Raw genomic sequence first — 19024 nt, forward strand, 5'->3', positions numbered from 1 at the left:
GAGCACCCGGAGGAAACCCACACAGACACAGGGAGAACATGCAGACTCCACATAGACAGTAACCCAAGTGGGAATCGAACCTGCGACCCTGGAGCTGTGTAGCAACAGTGCTAACCACTGTGTTACCGTACCACTCATGCCAACATCGGAGGTGTTGATGTAACTACCTCAGTAAAGTATCTGGAATATTCCTGCCTAACTAACATTGCTGGACAGCAAATGAGTGTGAATGTTATACTAGACCTGGGCCTGTCGCCCAAGAGATCTGTTCCTCGTGGGCAATTCGACTACTTGTCGGGTAATAACCTTTAGGAGCTCGGCACTTTTTAAGCATTTGAACTGCAACCTAACGATTAAGGAAATGGGATGTTGTCTCTTTAAAATGTCACTGTTTTCTGTTATTTTAGAACACTGAAATTGAACTTGAAAGTGTTTCAAATGTCAACTGAATTTACCCTGTGATCTCTTTAAATTCACAGACATAGATGAATGCCAGGATTCCAACAAATGTCCGTCTGGAAGATGCATTAACAATCCTGGCTCTTATGAGTGTGTGTCTTGTCCAGACGGATACACAGGCAGAAACGGCCTGTGCATAGGTATGTTCTATAGTCTGACTTCAAGACGGGTTCTTGTATACTCAGAATGAGCTTGTCAAACAATCTTTGCCACTTGAAATTTGCTCAATGGGAGTTGTTCTTTATTTGAAAGGATGAAATGTAAGGATTGAAGATAAAAATCTAAGGATGAATTCAGCAATCCTGCATTCCCCGCGGGGAGCCAAGCTTGAAGGGATTACTGTTGGGAGATTGGGTTACAAATCTGCAGTGCCAATCTTCCAGCCCCTATTCCCCTTGAGCATGGCTTGCTGCAAGGAATGCCGAATTCAACCGAAGGCATATACAGTTATGTTTTTTCAAATAATGTGTACTGCACCCTCCTGTGATATAGTGCTATAGTGCCCTATAAATTACATTGTCTATAGTGTGTGGCCCTATGATATGCTGGAATATTTAGGCTTAAAGTGCAGATGCTGCCTTCAGCTCCTACAGCAGTTAATTTACTATTTTTCTAAGAATCTCATTAACCCTACCATGCATTCTGTAGACAAACAAAATGAAAATTACTTGTTTAAAAAAGCATGGTCCGACGCCGGTCCTCTGATTCTCCGGGGACCTCAGCGTTCATGCTGCGGGGGCCGTCCTGGTGTGGGGAGGGGGGATCCGACTCCGGGGGGGGCCTCCACGGTGGCCTGGCCCGCAGTCTGGGCCTACCGATCGGCGGGCGGGCTTATCCCGGGGGGGGGGGGGGCCTATGTTCCTCCGCGCCGGGCCCCTGTAGGGCTCCACCATGTTGCCTGGGGCCGGCACGGAGAAGGCAACCCACGGGCATGCACGAACTCGCGCCAACCGTAGCACGCATGCACGAACTCGCGCCATCCGTGCTCGCGCCTATGTCGGCAGCTGGAGCTGCGTGAAGCGCTCCAGTGTCGTGCTGGCCCCCTGTGCGGTGCAGGATTGTTAATTTGTTCTGTGCTGTGCCAGCATTTATTGCCCATCCTTAATTGCCCTTGAGGGAGCAGTTAAGAGTCAACCACATTGCTGTGGGTCTGGAGTCACATGTAAGCCAGACCAGGTAAGGATGGCAGATTTCCTTCTCTAAAGGCCTTAGTGAACCAGATGGACTTTTATGACAATTGGCGATGGTTTCATGGTCATCATTAGACTTTTAATTCCAGATTTTTTTTATTGAAGTCAAATTTCAACATCTGCAGTGGTGGGATTTGAACCTGGGTCCTTCGAGCATTAATCCGGGTCTCTGGTTAACTAGTCCAGTGACAATATCACTACGCCACTGTGTCCCCGATTGGTAGCTCACCAGCAGGTGTCTATCATTCTGTCCCTTTTATCTGCTGTCAAAATCCAGAGCATTGACTTTAAAAGCAGGAAACGAGCGGCAGACATCACTTTGTGACTATTGAGACTCAAAGGTCTGGTTAACCATATGGGCGGGTTACCTCTGGTGTATATTAAACCCAAAAGTGGCCTCTAGGTTTTATTAAACACCAACCCGCTGGAGTTAGCTTATCAAAATGTTGCCGAAAACCATCTTTGGCTGATTAGAATGGTCGACGGGCTGGAGAATTTACCAGCTCGCCATACACCAAAACGCTGGCCACACTTCGCTGTTATTGCACTATACAGCTTAACAGAGGCGGAATGCCACTTGGATTTACATGAAGTCGACATATGTCTCTTTTAATTAAATCTTTCACATGCTCTGTGTTGCTTTTGGAAGCACCCTGACCACTTTATTAATGTTAATGTGTTTGCTATTCTATCCTGCAAAACACCTTGCGCTGTCAAGTCTAAAACTACTTGACTTTATTTTGATCTGTACCATGATGGAAGTAAATATATCGGGTGGGGAAGAGGAGTAGTGTCATGATGCACAAACACGGGAGATGTTTCATGCCAAATTCTTGGGAAGTCTGGTTACTAATCGGCACCTGAGGAAATAGTAAGGAGCAAATCGTCACAGGTGAACTCCGAATATTCCCAAAAATATACTGGGCGGGATTCTCCGACCCCGCGTTGGGTCGGAGAATCGGCGAGACCCCACGTGAATCGCGCCACGCCGCCCCAACGCCGGGACGCGACTCCACGCAGAGCGGAGAATCGTCGCCATTGGGGCTGGCGTGGTCGGCGCGGCGCTGGCGCGCCCCCTCCCCGTGATTCTCTGGCCTGAATGGGCCGAGCGGCCGTTAAAGAAAAAAAGAGTCCTGCCGCCGCCACCATTCTAACCTGCTCTGAGCCGGCGGGGAGGGGGGTCCGATCCCGGGGGAGGGAGGTGGGGGGTGGGCTTCGATGTCGCCTGGCCCGTGATCGGGATCCACCGATCGGCGGGCTGGCCTTGCTGTCTCCCAGCCTCCTTTCTTCCGCGCCGGCGCCTGTACTCCTGCGCCATGTTGAGTCCGGGCCGGCGCGGACAAGGGAGACGCCGCGCATGCGCGGAAATCGCGCCGGTGGAACTGCGCATGTGCGGGTTCGGCCCGGCCCCACTGCACATGCGCACATCCACCGGCGCCCATTCCACGGCCGGATCAACAGCTGGAGCGGTGTGAACCGCTCCAGCGCCCTGCTGGCCCCCAGGAGGAGGCAGAATTGCTGATCCTGGGGCCGTGTTGACGCTGTTGAGAAACGACGGCGTCAACACTTAGCCTCAGGATCAGAGAATCCCGCCCACCATCTCCCTTAAAAGCATCCACTTTGCCATGTAAAATATGGGCCTCAATGCCATTGATTTATTCGAGCAGTAAATTGCACCGATTCTTCTCCAAAGGATTTTAGTCTAATCCTGCGAGTTGAGTCATGACCACTTTCAATCTTGTTGTTAAATGCATGGCCAGTTTTATAGCGGTGGTTACTGATCTGTGAATTAATGCCTCGATTTCTTCTGGTTTTGTGCTAAGTATCTGGACTAGCCAAAAGCCAATATTTACTTTGGCTTTAGGCTACGATTCCCTGCGTCATGATCCTTGATGAAGACATTCACTGTAACATTGCAAACAGGCACCACCCGGCTGCTGCAATGTCTTGTTCCCCTTTTTAAAATTTTCGCTGCATTTGACTGTGAAGCTATCATCGAATGCGTGGCTGTTTTGACATGCAGTTAAATGTGTACTTTTGTGAAAATTCCCCTTTGTTCCAGGATTGTACTTGATCTGTTCCCCTCCCCATTGCCGAGGAGTGTTGACAATCTGTTGCTGATTGATCAGAAGTCTCCTTATCGTTTCTGGTGGTGAAGAGCCCAACCTTCAAGGGGAACAGGTTGATCTATAGCAATTCTTGTGTCGCATTCCATGTCCAAAATTAATTTTATGCATCTGCTCATTACCGATGACCTGTTTTGGTCAAAGATTAGCAAAAGAAATCCCTCAGCTAGTAAGGGAGCGCAATACTTTAAAATGGGCGAGGTCACCTTATTAGCCGTGTAGTTCCTGCAACCCCCACCCCAACTTCGTTGGCGCTCCTTAGATGCTACATCATGCCTCTACATTACACCATTCCTCACATGAGAGAAAAGAAAGAGAGAAGAGGACAGTGAGGCAAAACGAAAAGTTGGAAAGTGAGTAGTAGAGAAGTGAAAGAGGAGACACAGAGAAAGAGAAGACAGGACTAGGCAAGAGGGAGATCACATTCTCCATCTTACTGGATGCAACATCACAGGAGGTTGAATCTGTCGCAATTGATTTAAAAAATAAATTCCAATTAATGGGCAATTTAGTGTGGCCAATCCACCTACCATGCACAATTCAGATGTCGCATTTCAGACACATTTTGTGCTCACACCCTGTTCTGCAACTTATTGTGGACAATGCCATTCGTGATCTGCTCAAACAAGTGTAAATTTAAAAATTAATTTTAGGAATGCCTAAAGCTAAGCAAACTCTTCTGCCTTTGTGTCATAATAAGGATGGTGTGATATTTACCTGCAGATTCCATGACCTGAAGTACAGATATTAGAAATTGCGATTTGTAGACAGGTTGTAAGAGGCCCAATCCAAGCATAATCCTTCTTGGCACACCAGCCCAGGCATTCATCAGGAATCGACTGTATCTCTTTTCAGTTTCCTGTTACAAATAGGACATGCAGTTACACGCTGGGAGAAATGCTATTCAAGACCCATCCAGACAGGCTTCCATTAAATTGTGCGGCAGATGGATGCTGCAGATGTTCCATGATAAATGGGACAGCAAATAATTTGAGAAATAAAATTCCAGGGGTTTCTTTGTCTTTCTCGTTCACTGTGCACTTCAGGATGTTTTGTTGAATCCCCGCGTGCAATGCCTCTTATTATCGGTTCGCGAACGGCCAAAGGTTTATCGGAGTTGTCCTTGGCATCCGTTTTGACACCTGGCTTTTGTGTATGTTTTCCCAGACATCAACGAATGCCTCAACAGATCAGTTTGTGCTAATGGCAGATGTTCCAACCTCGATGGGACCTATATCTGTACCTGTAACCGAGGGTATGAACCAACTCCAAACGGCAAAGTGTGCAAAGGTAACCACTCCTGTGGGGATTGAAATCTCGAACAGTCAATTAGTATAGCATTGGATCACTGAAGCAAAGTCACTAAGTTGTATTGTTTAACAAAAGGAAGCTTTCGTTAGATGATCGTGGTAGAGTTTTCACAGCCCTGGGGGATGAGTTTGCAGGTTGGGGTGATAAGGGAAGTAGTGGGACGCCGCATCGGGAGAACCCTCCTGTTACTTGTGTAAATTAAAGTTATGTTTGTCCAGGTGGAGGGCATTCATTGGATAATTACTTGAGCACATGTAGAGAGAGACTTACTAACACTGGTGTTGGGGAGTCGGGTTAGGAGCTATTTGGTTGTGAGGTTTCATCCTGTGAGTAAATCTATAACTGAGTAAAGATTCTGGTGTCCTACTTCATTGCCTGGCTGTCAGGAGATTAATATCCCCAATACATTGCTACCACTGGAGAAGTTTCTGGCATTTGCATCAGCTGCCTGCTCAATGGAGGCAGGCAGCCAGTTGAAGCCATTAAGGTCCCACGCATGGATGAGTTTGCAGTAACCAGCATGGGACAGCCAGTGTGGGGAAGATTGTTTTCCCCGTGCTCCTTGCGGAGTATGAGCTCCCCCGCTAGGGGAGTGGTAGCTTACCCATACTTGTATTAAAAATCAGCCAGTCTGGAACCGACCAACAGGAGAGAGTACTCGGTGAGGTTCTACTGGTACTCATGTATATAACTGTTGTAAAAGTGGTGTTTACTTTTACTTTGGACTCCCCAAGCCTTATTAAAGATTTATTCTGCTTGGTAGCAATGGTGCGGTTCCCCGCTACATGAGGAGGCCGCTATCTCAACGGAGGTGGTCTCCCTATGGGAGGCTTGGGTTGGAGCTGGAGGCTCCTTCCCCCAAAGGAAGTCCGCTTGCTCTCAGCAAAGGCCACACCCGTGGCCCAAATACTGCGACTGGGAGGGGTTCCCCTCCCTTTGGAGGGACCTACCGGCTTGACTACCTGAGAATAAATTTCAAACTTTACCCCCACAACCCAAAGGGTGGTTTTGTTCTGAGGCACCTTCCTGATCGGCAACTTGCCTCAGCAGTGCCCACAACTCCCAATGGGGCTGACGAGGCTCTACAGCTGCCGGCCTTGAGATGGTCCAGCACCATTGGGAGTATGTCTGCTGTCCTTAATTGGACAGCGAACTGAGAAAGTAGCTCCTCCTCCCTGGCCTCCTACACATGTGGGCTCAGGACCCCCAATTGGGCCTGGTGTTGAGGTCCTGAAGCCTGCAGGAAAATCCTGTCTGAGAGACACTGTTTAAGAAAACAATTTTTTTTTTCTTTTTGGATCGCCCGACCTAACGAACAAACTCCAGGCAAGATAGCTGGACAAACTGCTATCGTACTGGAGCTGACTGCCAGACGGTGCAAGAATACATACCTGAAGGATTCTGTTCTCCTCTCCCCCCAGCACAGCCCCATGGGAGGAAGTGGTGGGCCAGCGCTCATAATTAAAACAGGAGCCACTGCCAAACTTGGCTAGTTTCTGATTTCTCCACAACTCACTGAATTCAAGATTGTCATAATTGTTTGTAATTCTTCCATTACCTAACTGCCAACTTTGCCGCACTGGCCATCCTCTGCTCTTGCCCAGCTCCAGTTGACTTAAGTTTCTTGCCTTCCCTCTGATGCACCATTGATGGTAGCTACTCCTCCCCCACTCCCCCTCTGAAAATCTCTCTGTAAACCTCTGAATGAGACATTAAACTGAGGTCCCGTCTGCCCGCATTGGTCAGTATTGACGACCCCTTATGGTGTGTGGTCGTTGTGCGATTGTTTGTGTGACCGTGTGTCTCTCGCTCTTTGACTTGGTCTGAACGTTTGGAGTCATAGAATGATACATCAGAGAAGGAGGCCATTCAGCACATCATGCCCCTCCCTGTCCTTTGAAGGAGGAATCCAATTAGTCCAATTTCCATCTCTCGCCTCTTAACCCTGAAAATGCTTTCTGCTTCAATTATCTGTCCAACTCCCTTTGGAATGTTGAGCTTCAGCCGGTATGCTCTGGCATATATACAGGTTTACATGTATATGTATCGATAGTAACCCCTTAATATAAATATTTTAAAAATATTTTTATTCTCCTTTTTCATATTTTCTCCCAAATTTACACCGAACAATAAACAATAATCAGTAACGAATGCAATGCCAATCCCCATATCAATAACAACAATCCCATCATAACCCCTTAATATATGATTCATATTGAGAACCATGATAATCTGGAAGGAGGGCAGTCTTCACCTTCAGTAATTTGGTGGTAATGTGATGGAGCAGTGTGGCGGTCTGTTGTGGAACTTGTCTGATTTCCATTTCTAAAACAAAATGTTGAGCAGGGCATCCATGTTCTGTCGGCCATTGAATGGAAACAGAAGTAAACCATTTGCTTCCTCTCTGGTGCAGATGTGGATGAGTGCCAGGATGCCATCCTGTGCAGCAACGGGCAATGCTCGAACACCGAGGCCTCCTTCTACTGTGATTGCAATGCGGGGTACCGTCTGGCTGCCACAGGGGACCAATGTGAAGGTAGCAAGAACTTGATAGCATGCTCTCGGAAGAATATGTAAAGGAGGGTCAAACTTCTGGTGTGTCAGGTTAACCTTTCTCTGGCTGTGCGCCAGCTTATGGCCGGGATTCTCCGTTGTGAGTCTGCCCCGCTACTGCTGCCACTATCGAGGACGGAGAAGTTGGCAGTCAGCCAAACCTCCCATTCACTGCAGTGGGACCGGAGAATCCCATTGCTGTAAATGGACAGAGAATCCCGCCCCATGTGTTCACACAAAGCTCCTTTCGTCAACATCCGTTAGGGTAGGATTTCAGCAGGGGCGGTTAGAATTCCAAAGATATTAGGCAGGATTTCCCAGACATTCCACCTGGCAGGATTTTCCGGTCCTGCCAATGGCACCCCCCACCATGGGTTCCCTGATGTCAGTGGGTGCGAACAACAGGAATAAAGTATTTTGGGATTATAAGCCAGTTTTGGTCACAGGACCAACTGCTATTGTCAACTCAGAATGACTTAAAGTTGAAAGCCATTGTTATACAATGGAGACCGAGGATAGCTCTTCCCACCCACTTGTGGTCAATTTTTTTTTAATAGTTCTTTTGCTCTTTACTTGCTAACTTGGAGGCATGAAGTCTGGAAATCCATCAATAGAGTTTGGAGTAAACCTTGAACAATGGGAAGTGTGAGATCCACAAATAGGTTCTATCTGGTTATGTCCATTTAAGTGGAGGCCCCCACCCTGGCTGATTTAAATAGGAGCTTTCTAGGAACTTGAGGTGGTCTGTGTTGAGGTTGCAAAGGTCACCTGACCCTTGCCAGTAGCCACTTGTTCGTGTCATGTTTACAAAATAAAAGACAGTTCCAGAAGTTTCCATGGACACAGTCCATGATTGAAGTTATGAATCGGACATACCTTCACCAGACATGACCTGCTTTAATGAAGCATGCGGGAAGTCTGGCTATGTCAGTTTAGATAAAGGGAACCGTAGCAGTCCTTTTGAATCCCGTAGTGAAGAATCATCTGTTTTAACTTGGCGTCCACTCATTTGACATCCTGCAGGTGTTTCGAATGATAAATTCAGCTCATATCTATTGATCCGAATGAGGTGAAAATCATTTTGGAAAACACTCTTTATTTGAAACTTTGGGTAAGGTCGCAGGCCAAGTAACCAAACCAACTGGGGGAGTTTCCCTTTCCGTCTTTGGGGACTGGACAAAAACAATTGTTGCTTAAGCTATATTTCCTGTGGGCCTTCTATGAATGAGGGAGCAATAAATAAGATGGAGTCCATCAGGGAGACTTATCAGCGGCTGTCAGCTCAAGAGTTTTCTGAATGTATATTTTGCAGACATCGATGAATGCCAAGAAAGAGCAGATGTTTGCAGGGGAGGTGCCTGCAGCAACAACGCAGGCTCCTTTACATGCACGTGTTCAGATGGCTTCCAGCTGGTGGATGGTGTAAGATGTCAAGGTAAATAAACAATGCTCTCCATGGCGGTAACCGACACCCTGCACCCATGTTACGTACATGGTTTGTCCTGTAACTGGTCTGCATGGTGCGTCCTGTAACTGGTCAGCATGGTGCGTCCTGTAACTGGTCAGCATGGTGCGTCCTGTAACTGGTCTCCATGGTGCGTCCTGTAACTGGTCTGCATGGTGCGTCCTGTAACTGGTCAGCATGGTGCGTCCTGTAACTGGTCAGCATGGTGCGTCCTGTACCTGGTCTCCATGGTGCGTCCTGTAACTGGTCTGCATGGTGCGTCCTGTAACTGGTCTCCATGGTGAGTCCTGTAACTGGTCAGCATGGTGCGTCCTGTACCTGGTCTGCATGGTGCGTCCTGTAACTGGTCAGCATGGTGCGTCCTGTACCTGGTCTGCATGGCGCGTCCTGTAACTGGTCTCCATGGTGCGTCCTGTAACTGGTCTGCATGGTGAGTCCTGTAACTGGTCTGCATGGTGCGTCCTGTAACTGGTCTGCAGGGTGAGTCCTGTAACTGGTCTCCATGGTGCGTCCTGTAACTGGTCTGCATGGTGCGTCCTGTAACTGGCCTGCATGGTGCGTCCTGTAACTGGTCTGCATGGTGCGTCCTGTAACTGGTCAGCATGGTGCGTCCTGTAACTGGTCTGCATGGTGCGTCCTGTAACTGGTCTGCATGGTGCGTCCTGTAACTGGTCTCCATGGTGCGTCCTGTAACTGGTCTGCAGGGTGCGTCCTGTAACTGGTCGGCATGGTGCGTCCTGTAACTGGTCTGCATGGTGCGTCCTGTAACTGGTCAGCATGGTGAGTCCTGTTACTGGTCAGCATGGTGCATCCTGTAACTGCATGGTGCGTCCTGTAACTGGTCAGCATGGTGCGTCCTGTAACTGGTCTCCATGGTGCGTCCTGTAACTGGTCTGCAGGGTGCGTCCTGTAACTGGTCAGCATGGTGCATCCTGTAACTGGTCTCCATGGTGCGTCCTGTAACTGGTCAGCATGGTGCGTCCTGTAACTGGTCAGCATGGTGAGTCCTGTAACTGGTCAGCATGGTGCATCCTGTAACTGGTCTCCATGGTGCGTCCTGTAACTGGTCTCCATGGTGCGTCCTGTAATTGGTCTGCATGGTGCGTCCTGTAACTGGTCTCCATGGTGCGTCCTGTAACTGGTCTGCATGGTGCGTCCTGTAACTGGTCTCCATGGTGCGTCCTGCAACTGGTCTCCATGGTGCGTCCTGTAACTGGTCAGCATGGTGAGTCCTGTAACTGGTCAGCATGGTGCATCCTGTAACTGGTCTCCATGGTGCGTCCTGTAACTGGTCTCCATGGTGCGTCCTGTAACTGGTCTGCATGGTGCGTCCTGTAACTGGTCAGCATGGTGCGTCCTGTAACTGGTCTGCATGGTGCGTCCTGTAACTGGTCTGCATGGTGCGTCCTGTAACTGGTCTCCATGGTGCGTCCTGTAACTGGTCTGCAGGGTGCGTCCTGTAACTGGTCGGCATGGTGCGTCCTGTAACTGGTCTGCATGGTGCGTCCTGTAACTGGTCAGCATGGTGAGTCCTGTTACTGGTCAGCATGGTGCATCCTGTAACTGCATGGTGCGTCCTGTAACTGGTCAGCATGGTGCGTCCTGTAACTGGTCTCCATGGTGCGTCCTGTAACTGGTCTGCAGGGTGCGTCCTGTAACTGGTCAGCATGGTGCATCCTGTAACTGGTCTCCATGGTGCGTCCTGTAACTGGTCAGCATGGTGCGTCCTGTAACTGGTCAGCATGGTGAGTCCTGTAACTGGTCTGCAGGGTGCGTCCTGTAACTGGTCTGCATGGTGCGTCCTGTAACTGGTCTGCATGGTGCGTCCTGTAACTGGTCTGCATGGTGCGTCCTGTAACTGGTCTGCATGGTGCGTCCTGTACCTGGTCTGCATGGTGCGTCCTGTAACTGGTCTGCATGGTGAGTCCTGTAACTGGTCTGCATGGTGCGTCCTGTAACTGGTCTGCAGGGTGAGTCCTGTAACTGGTCTGCATGGTGCGTCCTGTAACCGGTCTGCATGGTGCGTCCTGTAACTGGTCCGCATGGTGCGTCCTGTAACTGGTCTGCATGGTGCGTCCTGTAACTGGTCTGCATGGTGCGTCCTGTAACTGGTCTGCATGGTGCGTCCTGTAACTGGTCAGCATGGTGCGTCCTGTAACTGGTCTGCATGGTGCGTCCTGTAACTGGTCTGCATGGTGCGTCCTGTAACTGGTCTGCATGGTGCGTCCTGTAACTGGTCTGCATGGTGCGTCCTGTAACTGGTCTGCATGGTGCGTCCTGTAACTGGTCTGCATGGTGCGTCCTGTAACTGGTCTGCATGGCGCGTCCTGTAACTGGTCTGCATGGCGCGTCCTGTAACTGGTCTGCATGGTGCGTCCTGTAACTGGTCTGCATGGTGCGTCCTGTAACTGGTCTGCATGGTGCGTCCTGTAACTGGTCTGCATGGTGCGTCCTGTAACTGGTCTGCATGGTGCGTCCTGTAACTGGTCTGCAGGGTGCATCCTGTACCCGGTCTGCATGGTGCGTCCTGTAACTGGTCTGCAGGGTGCATCCTGTACCCGGTCAGCAGGGTGCATCCTGTACCCGGTCTGCATGGTGCGTCCTGTAACTGGTCTCCATGGTGCATCCTGTAACTGGTCTGCAGGGTGCGTCCTGTAACTGGTCAGCATTGTGCATCCTGTACCCGGTCTGCATGGTGCGTCCTGTAACTGGTCTGCATGGTGCATCCTGTAACTGGTCTCCATGGTGCATCCTGTAACTGGTCAGCATGGTGCGTCCTGTAACTGGTCTGCATGGTGCGTCCTGTAACTGGTCTCCATGGTGCGTCCTGTAACTGGTCTGCATGGTGCGTCCTGTAACTGGTCTGCAGGGTGCATCCTGTACCTGGTCTGCATGGTGCATCCTGTAACTGGTCTCCATGGTGCATCCTGTAACTGGTCTGCATGGTGCGTCCTGTAACTGGTCTCCATGGTGCGTCCTGTAACTGGTCAGCATGGTGAGTCCTGTAACTGGTCTGCATGGTGCGTCCTGTAACTGGTCTGCATGGTGCGTCCTGTAACTGGTCTCCATGGTGCGTCCTGTAACTGGTCAGCATGGTGAGTCCTGTAACTGGTCTGCATGGTGCGTCCTGTAACTGGTCAGCATGGTGCGTCCTGTAACTGGTCAGCATGGTGCGTCCTGTAACTGGTCTGCAGGGTGCGTCCTGTAACTGGTCAGCAGGGTGCATCCTGTAACTGGTCTGCATGGTGCGTCCTGTAACTGGTCTCCATGGTGCATCCTGTAACTGGTCTCCATGGTGCGTCCTGTAACTGGTCTGCATGGTGCATCCTGTAACTGGTCTCCATGGTGCATCCTGTAACTGGTCAGCATGGTGCATCCTGTAACTGGTCTCCATGGTGCGTCCTGTAACTGGTCAGCATGGTGCGTCCTGTAACTGGTCTCCATGGTGCATCCTGTAACTGGTCTTCATGGTGCGTCCTGTAACTGGTCTCCATGGTGCGTCCTGTAACTGGTCAGCATGGTGCATCCTGTAACTGGTCTCCATGGTGCGTCCTGTAACTGGTCAGCATGGTGCGTCCTGTAACTGGTCTGCATGGTGCGTCCTGTAACTGGTCTGCATGGTGCGTCCTGTAACTGGTCTCCATGGTGCGTCCTGTAACTGGTCTCCATGGTGCGTCCTGTAACTGGTCAGCATGGTGCGTCCTGTAACTGGTCTGCAGGGTGCGTCCTGTAACTGGTCTCCATAGTGAGTCCTGTAACTGGTCTGCATGGTGCGTCCTGTAACTGGTCAGCATGGTGCGTCCTGTAACTGGTCAGCATGGTGCGTCCTGTAACTGGTCAGCATGGTGCGTCCTGTAACTGGTCAGCATGGTGCGTCCTGTAACTGGTCTCCATGGTGCGTCCTGTAACTGGTCTGCATGGTGCGTCCTGTAACTGGTCAGCATGGTGCGTCCTGTAACTGGTCAGCATGGTGCGTCCTGTAACTGGTCTCCATGGTGCGTCCTGTAACTGGTCAGCATGGTGCGTCCTGTAACTGGTCAGCATGGTGCGTCCTGTAACTGGTCAGCATGGTGCGTCCTGTAACTGGTCAGCATGGTGAGTCCTGTAACTAGTCTCCATGGTGCGCCCTGTAACTGGTCAGCATGGTGAGTCCTGTAACTGGTCTCCATGGTGCGTCCTGTAACTGGTCAGCATGGTGAGTCCTGTAACTGGTCTGCATGGTGCGTCCTGTACCTGGTCTGCAGGGTGCGTCCTGTAACTGGTCTGCATGGTGCGTCCTGTAACTGGTCTGCAGGGTGCGTCCTGTAACTGGTCTGCAGGGTGCGTCCTGTAACTGGTCTGCATGGTGCGTCCTGTAACTGGTCTCCATGGTGAGTCCTGTAACTGGTCTGCAGGGTGCGTCCTGTAACTGGTCTGCATGGTGCGTCCTGTAACTGGTCTGCAGGGTGCGTCCTGCAACTGGTCTGCAGGGTGAGTCCTGTAACTGGTCTGCATGGTGCGTCCTGTAACTGGTCTCCATGGTGCGTCCTGTAACTGGTCAGCAGGGTGCGTCCTGTAACTGGTCTGCATGGTGCGTCCTGTAATTGGTCTGCAGGGTGCGTCCTGTAACTGGTCAGCAGGGTGCGTCCTGTAACTGGTCTGCATGGTGCGTCCTGTAACTGGTCTGCATGGTGCGTCCTGTAACTGGTCTGCATGGTGCGTCCTGTAACTGGTCTGCAGGGTGCGTCCTGTAACTGGTCTGCAGGGTGCGTCCTGTAACTGGTCTGCATGGTGCGTCCTGTAACTGGTCTCCATGGTGCGTCCTGTAACTGGTCTGCATGGTGCGTCCTGTAACTGGTCTGCAGGGTGCGTCCTGTACCTGGTCTGCATGGTGCATCCTGTAATTGGTCTGCAGGGTGCGTCCTGTAACTGGTCTGCATGGTGCGTCCTGTAACTGGTCTGCAGGGTGCGTCCTGTAACTGGTCTGCATGGTGCGTCCTGTAACTGGTCTCCATGGTGCGTCCTGTACCCGGTCTGCATGGTGCGTCCTGTAACTGGCCTGCATGGTGCGTCCTGTAACTGGTCAGCATGGTGCGTCCTGTAACTGGTCCTCTGTGTGTTATCCCCAGGCATTCATCACTAGATCCAAATGCCTGTGAAAGAAAATGTATCTAATTTGTGGAAAAAGTTAATCTCGCAAACATTTAACAGGCTGAAATGGTACTGTTCAGTATTGCGAATGAGCACAATGAAATTCCTTCCTCTATTGGTTTAAAGAAGGGAGTAACCCATTTCATTGTATCAGATGAATGTCTCTGTCCCAGTAACACAGAAGGGAAAGTAGAATGAACAGATTAGTAATGTTTACGAATCATTGTCTGGGGCTGAATCAGACCGATGCCTTATTTAACCCTAAAATGAGCTTTCAGCCACATATCCACGCTGTCACCACGACCGCCTGTTTCTACCTTGATAACAATGCCAGACCCCGCCTGCCAAATCTCTTCTGCTGCAGGCTTTGTTACCTCCAGTCTCAGTTATTCTAATGTACCTGGCTGGCCATGTTCTACCCTCTGTAATCCAAAGTTCTGCTGCACATCTCCCAACTCACACCAAATCCTGTTCACCCAGCTCCCCTGTGCTTGCTGCCCCACACTGACTCCCAGTCAAGTAGTCGTGCATTGATTTTATAATTATCATCCTTGTATTCAAATCACTGCCATTGCCTTGCACCATGGTGCGCCCTGTACCTGGTCTGTATCTCTGTAATCTCCTCCAGTCCGAAAACTCTTCGTGATATAAGCACCTCTCCCATTCTGGTCTCCAGAATCCCTGAGTTTAATCGCTACACTTTTGTCACGTTGGGGGGCGATCGACAAGGCAGCATTGAAACACAACAGAGGCTTATGAACTAAGAAGAACTATATCAATAGGACAGCACAACGACAACACAGATCTGGTTCCCACGACTCCCGCGCTAACTCAGACCAAGCCCCCAACAGTCCGAACCACGCCTAAACACTTGATCAGCTTAGGTTCACATGCTCCATCCTCATAGGCTCTGGGTCCATCACGTGGCCCAAAAAGTATCGCTCCTTAAAGGGGCCACGCTACTACATTCCTCCCCTCTTAAGTTCCGTTACAGGCCCCTGAAATACAAAAACAAGAAAACTATTATTTAAGTTATATACAGATTAAGAGAGTTACAGCAAGGGAGCTCAATCCAAAGTTCATAATGTAAGTCTTTCAGGTGACTTCCTCATTCTTGCCATACTTCTGGTATGGCGGCACGGTAGCACAGTGATTCGCACAGTCGCTTCACAGCCCCAGGGTCCCAGGTTCGATTCCCCGGCTTGGGTCACTGTCTGTGCGGAGTCTGTACGTTCTCCCCGTATGTGCTCCGGTTTCCTCCCACAGTCCAAAGATGTGCAGGTTAGGTGGACTTGCCATGCTAAAAGTGCCCTTAGTGTCCAAAAAGGTTAGGTGGGGTTACTGGGTTACAGGGATAGGGTAGAAGTGTGGGGGCTTGGGTGGAATGGTCTTTCCAGGGGCCGGTGCAGACTCGATGGGCCAAGTGGCCTCCTTCTGCACTGTAAATTCTATGAATATTCTCAACTTGGCACTGGCACTTCCAGATTGGAGGCATCAGAGCCTAAAGCAAGGTCAGGCAAATCGGTAGAGCCCAAAGTAGGGACAATACCGACTATCCCGTCAATTCCTTCTGTGGCCCCTGATGATTCATCTTGATAAGATCTCCGTTCTAATACCACCGAACTAGCAAGTGGTATAGTGATAACTGGATTGGGTCCTCCTCAAATGATTGATGTGCTTTCCATCCTCCCGCCCTCTAGCTCTATGACATAGGATATTGGCTCAGTCCTCTTAACAACTCTTCCAGGTAACAGTTCTGGCTGTCCACCAAAGTTCCACCTGTACACTAAATCTTCTGTTTGTAAAAACCTGTCCTTCTTGGCTGTGTTGCGGTGGCTTTTCTGTGAGACTTGCTCAGTTGAGTCTGACACTTTTCACATCGATTGACCAGACTTTCATTTCTTTGTCGATCTCTGGTCACCAAACCTAACTCCTGGCCGGCACCTTCATCCCATTCTGACCAGGATGACTGGTGTGCAATTCACGGAGAAAAAGTTACTGCACATTGGATATTGCTTCTGCTGGAGGTTAGCTTTCCTAGTGGCCATTCTAGAAGCTCTATAGTTGAGATGCTTTTGGAATAAGCCATTCCACTCACTCTACCCTGATGCCCCCATTGACTAGGATAACTGCGGGTGTAAGTGTGCAATGTAGGCAAATTCCTTTTTGTTACTTCCGCAGAGAGTGACACAGTGTTTTTCCCCCTCAGATGTAAACGAATGCCTTACACCTGAGCTTTGTACTCATGGAGATTGCCTGAATACAGAGGGTTCGTTCTACTGTATTTGTGACAAGGGATTCACAGTCTCGTCAGATGGGCGCAAATGTGAAGGTGAGAGTCCGTGAGGGATACACTGCACAACTGACAATCTAACTGTAAGGATTACCACAGAGAAAATAGATTTCACAGAATCACAGAATTGTGGCACAGAAGGAGGCCATTCGGCCCATCGTGCCTGCACCGGCTCTCCAATCAGCATCACGATTTAATGCCATTCCCCAGCCTTTTCCCACTATCTTTGCACATCTTCCTATTCAAGCAAACATCTAATGCCCTTGTGAACGCCTCGATTGAATCTGCCTCATTCCAGGCAGCGCGTTCCAGACCCCAGCCACTTGCTGGGTGAAAACGTTTTTTCTCACATCACATTTGCTTCTTTTGTAAATCACTTTAAATCTGTGCCCTCTCCTTCTCAATCCATTTGCGAGCGGGAGCAGTTTCCACATATCTACTCTGTCCAGCCCCCTCCTGATTTTAAACACCTCTAACAAATCTCCAATCGGCCTTCTTCTCTCCAAGGATAACAGTGCCAACCTCTCCAGTCTATCCTCAAAACTGAAGTTTCTCATCCCTGGAAGCATTCTAAAAAAGACAAAAGGACTTTTATAAATAGAATTATTGGAGTGTAAGCGGTTGCATTTATTGCTTTGGGGCCTTCAGATTCAACCATGTTTAGTGGCACTGGGGTCGCATGTAGCCCTGACCATGTAGTGGTGTGGCAGGACATTAGTGAAATCGTTAGATCTTTACAACACTCCAGCAGTCTTGGTGGTTGTTTTTATTTAGTACCAGTGCATAATTACCAGATCTATTAAATTTAATTTAATTTATGTACCATTGTGGGATTCGGAGTGAAGGGGCAGGATTTTCTCTGTGGTCCTGCTTCAGGGTCGTGCTGCCAGGCTCAAGTAGGAGGTCAAAGGCCACATTGTAAGGGGAATAGCCACTCAACTCCGATTTTTACTGAATCGGCCAATTAGTGGCCAAATGGGCAAACTAGCTGTCCAATCAAGGGCATTTGGTGGGTTCTCAAAGCTGGAAGACCAATAGGAGCCCCTCCAGTATGGATGCAGCAGCAGGTGAATTCCATGGCAGTAAGTGATGAGGGAGAGGTTGCCCACAAGATGGAGGCACCCTCTCTCCAACTCCTTGAAATCTTTACAAAAAAAGGCCCCAGCAGGCAGCCTACCGCTCTGGAGAGGGGAGGCAAACAGGGCGGCCTGCAGCTGAGGCTGCAGCTGAAGGCAGGCAGGCTGAGAGAGCCTCTAAACCTGCCTGGAGGCAACCTCCTGACAGCCTCCCAGCTGCCCACCTCCCCATAGCCTGCAGAGACTTGGCGGTCAGCGGGAAAATCCCAGTTGGCCTCAGATAATGGGCCTAAAGCCTCCAGGAAAGTGGTCCGGGAGCGCTGGGGGGAGGCGGTGGTATAATGGATGATGGTGTGAAATTCCCCACCCACCCCCATTTTCATTCCATTAGGGCTAAAGTTACAGCCCGTGCTCTCAAGATCTGCACTGATTGCCCAGTGTTTGGGGTGTTGGACTGCAGTTGATCAATTTTGCTTTCATTAAGTTGATGAAAATGGAAAATCTTAGCACCGCGGATGTTTTCACGCTATTGGTGTCACTCCCCCTGGGTTTATGGGAAGGGACAACTGATGTTAACATGCGGATATCATTTGGTCTTCCCTTGTTACTTCGCTGCTGACTAACCTGTATTCACTGATCAAGCTTAGGCTATTAAGAGTGACTGACTATATCAAGAGGCTTGGGGAACCACACCTCAGCGGGAGACAGCATTGCCTCCAAAGGAGGGAACCATAGGAAATCAGTGTGGGGTGGTGGAGGAGTATAACCTGCCGGATGTTGCAGGGTGCATTCTCCACACTCTTGAATTCCCGTACTCAACAGCATTGCCAGGGAGAAGCCATGACCTAAATTCATCACCACAAGTACTGCGCACGAGTCCTCGCTGTGCTGGTCTTATTCTGTACCTCTTAAAAACTGCCTTAAGTAACATAGTTAGATGCTTGTATAGCAATGAAGTTGCAGTAGAGCTAGGAAGTTTAGAAAATCTAATGCAAAATTAGAGGGCAATGTTCCCTGAGGAAACAAAAGGATTCGACGGTGCTCAATCTGATTCATCAAGCCCATATTCAAATTCTTGAATTGGCTGTTTTAGAAATAAAATTAAATCTCCTTGATTGAGTTGGTTAGGGGTGACACAGTGGTTAGCACTGCTGCCTCACAGAGCCAGGTTAGGTGGTTTGGCCTTGCTGAATTGTCCTTGAGGTGGGGTTATGGGTTAAGGGGAAAGGGGGAGGGAGTGGGCCTAGGTAGGGTGCTCTTTCAGAGGATTGGTGCAGACTCGTTGGGCTGAATGGCCTCCTTCTGCACTGTAAGGATTCTATGATTCTATGGATTGTGCCACGTTTTACTCCGTTGACTGATATTTCACAATGTAACCGAACACGAGCCTCTCATAGAATTCTGCTCCAATCTGGCGACCT

The 19024-nt window shown here is 49.7% G+C and overlaps 1 protein-coding gene across 7 annotated transcripts in view; it reads left to right on the plus strand.

The window, feature by feature from the left end:
- ltbp1 (latent transforming growth factor beta binding protein 1) overlaps positions 1 to 19024 on the plus strand; it is a 533746-nt gene that overhangs the window by 291073 nt on the left and 223649 nt on the right. For 6 of the 7 annotated variants that reach the window (XM_072512266.1, XM_072512304.1, XM_072512295.1 and 3 more), the window contains 5 exons: positions 480 to 599; positions 4943 to 5065; positions 7500 to 7622; positions 8952 to 9074; positions 16444 to 16566. In XM_072512266.1, the coding sequence (XP_072368367.1) occupies positions 480 to 599; positions 4943 to 5065; positions 7500 to 7622; positions 8952 to 9074; positions 16444 to 16566 (612 nt within the window). The remainder of the gene's footprint in view (positions 1 to 479; positions 600 to 4942; positions 5066 to 7499; positions 7623 to 8951; positions 9075 to 16443; positions 16567 to 19024) is intronic. The other variant, XM_072512285.1, reaches the window with a different exon arrangement.

Source organism: Scyliorhinus torazame, chromosome 1 (assembly GCF_047496885.1).
Source record: "Scyliorhinus torazame isolate Kashiwa2021f chromosome 1, sScyTor2.1, whole genome shotgun sequence".
NCBI lineage: Eukaryota > Metazoa > Chordata > Chondrichthyes > Carcharhiniformes > Scyliorhinidae > Scyliorhinus > Scyliorhinus torazame.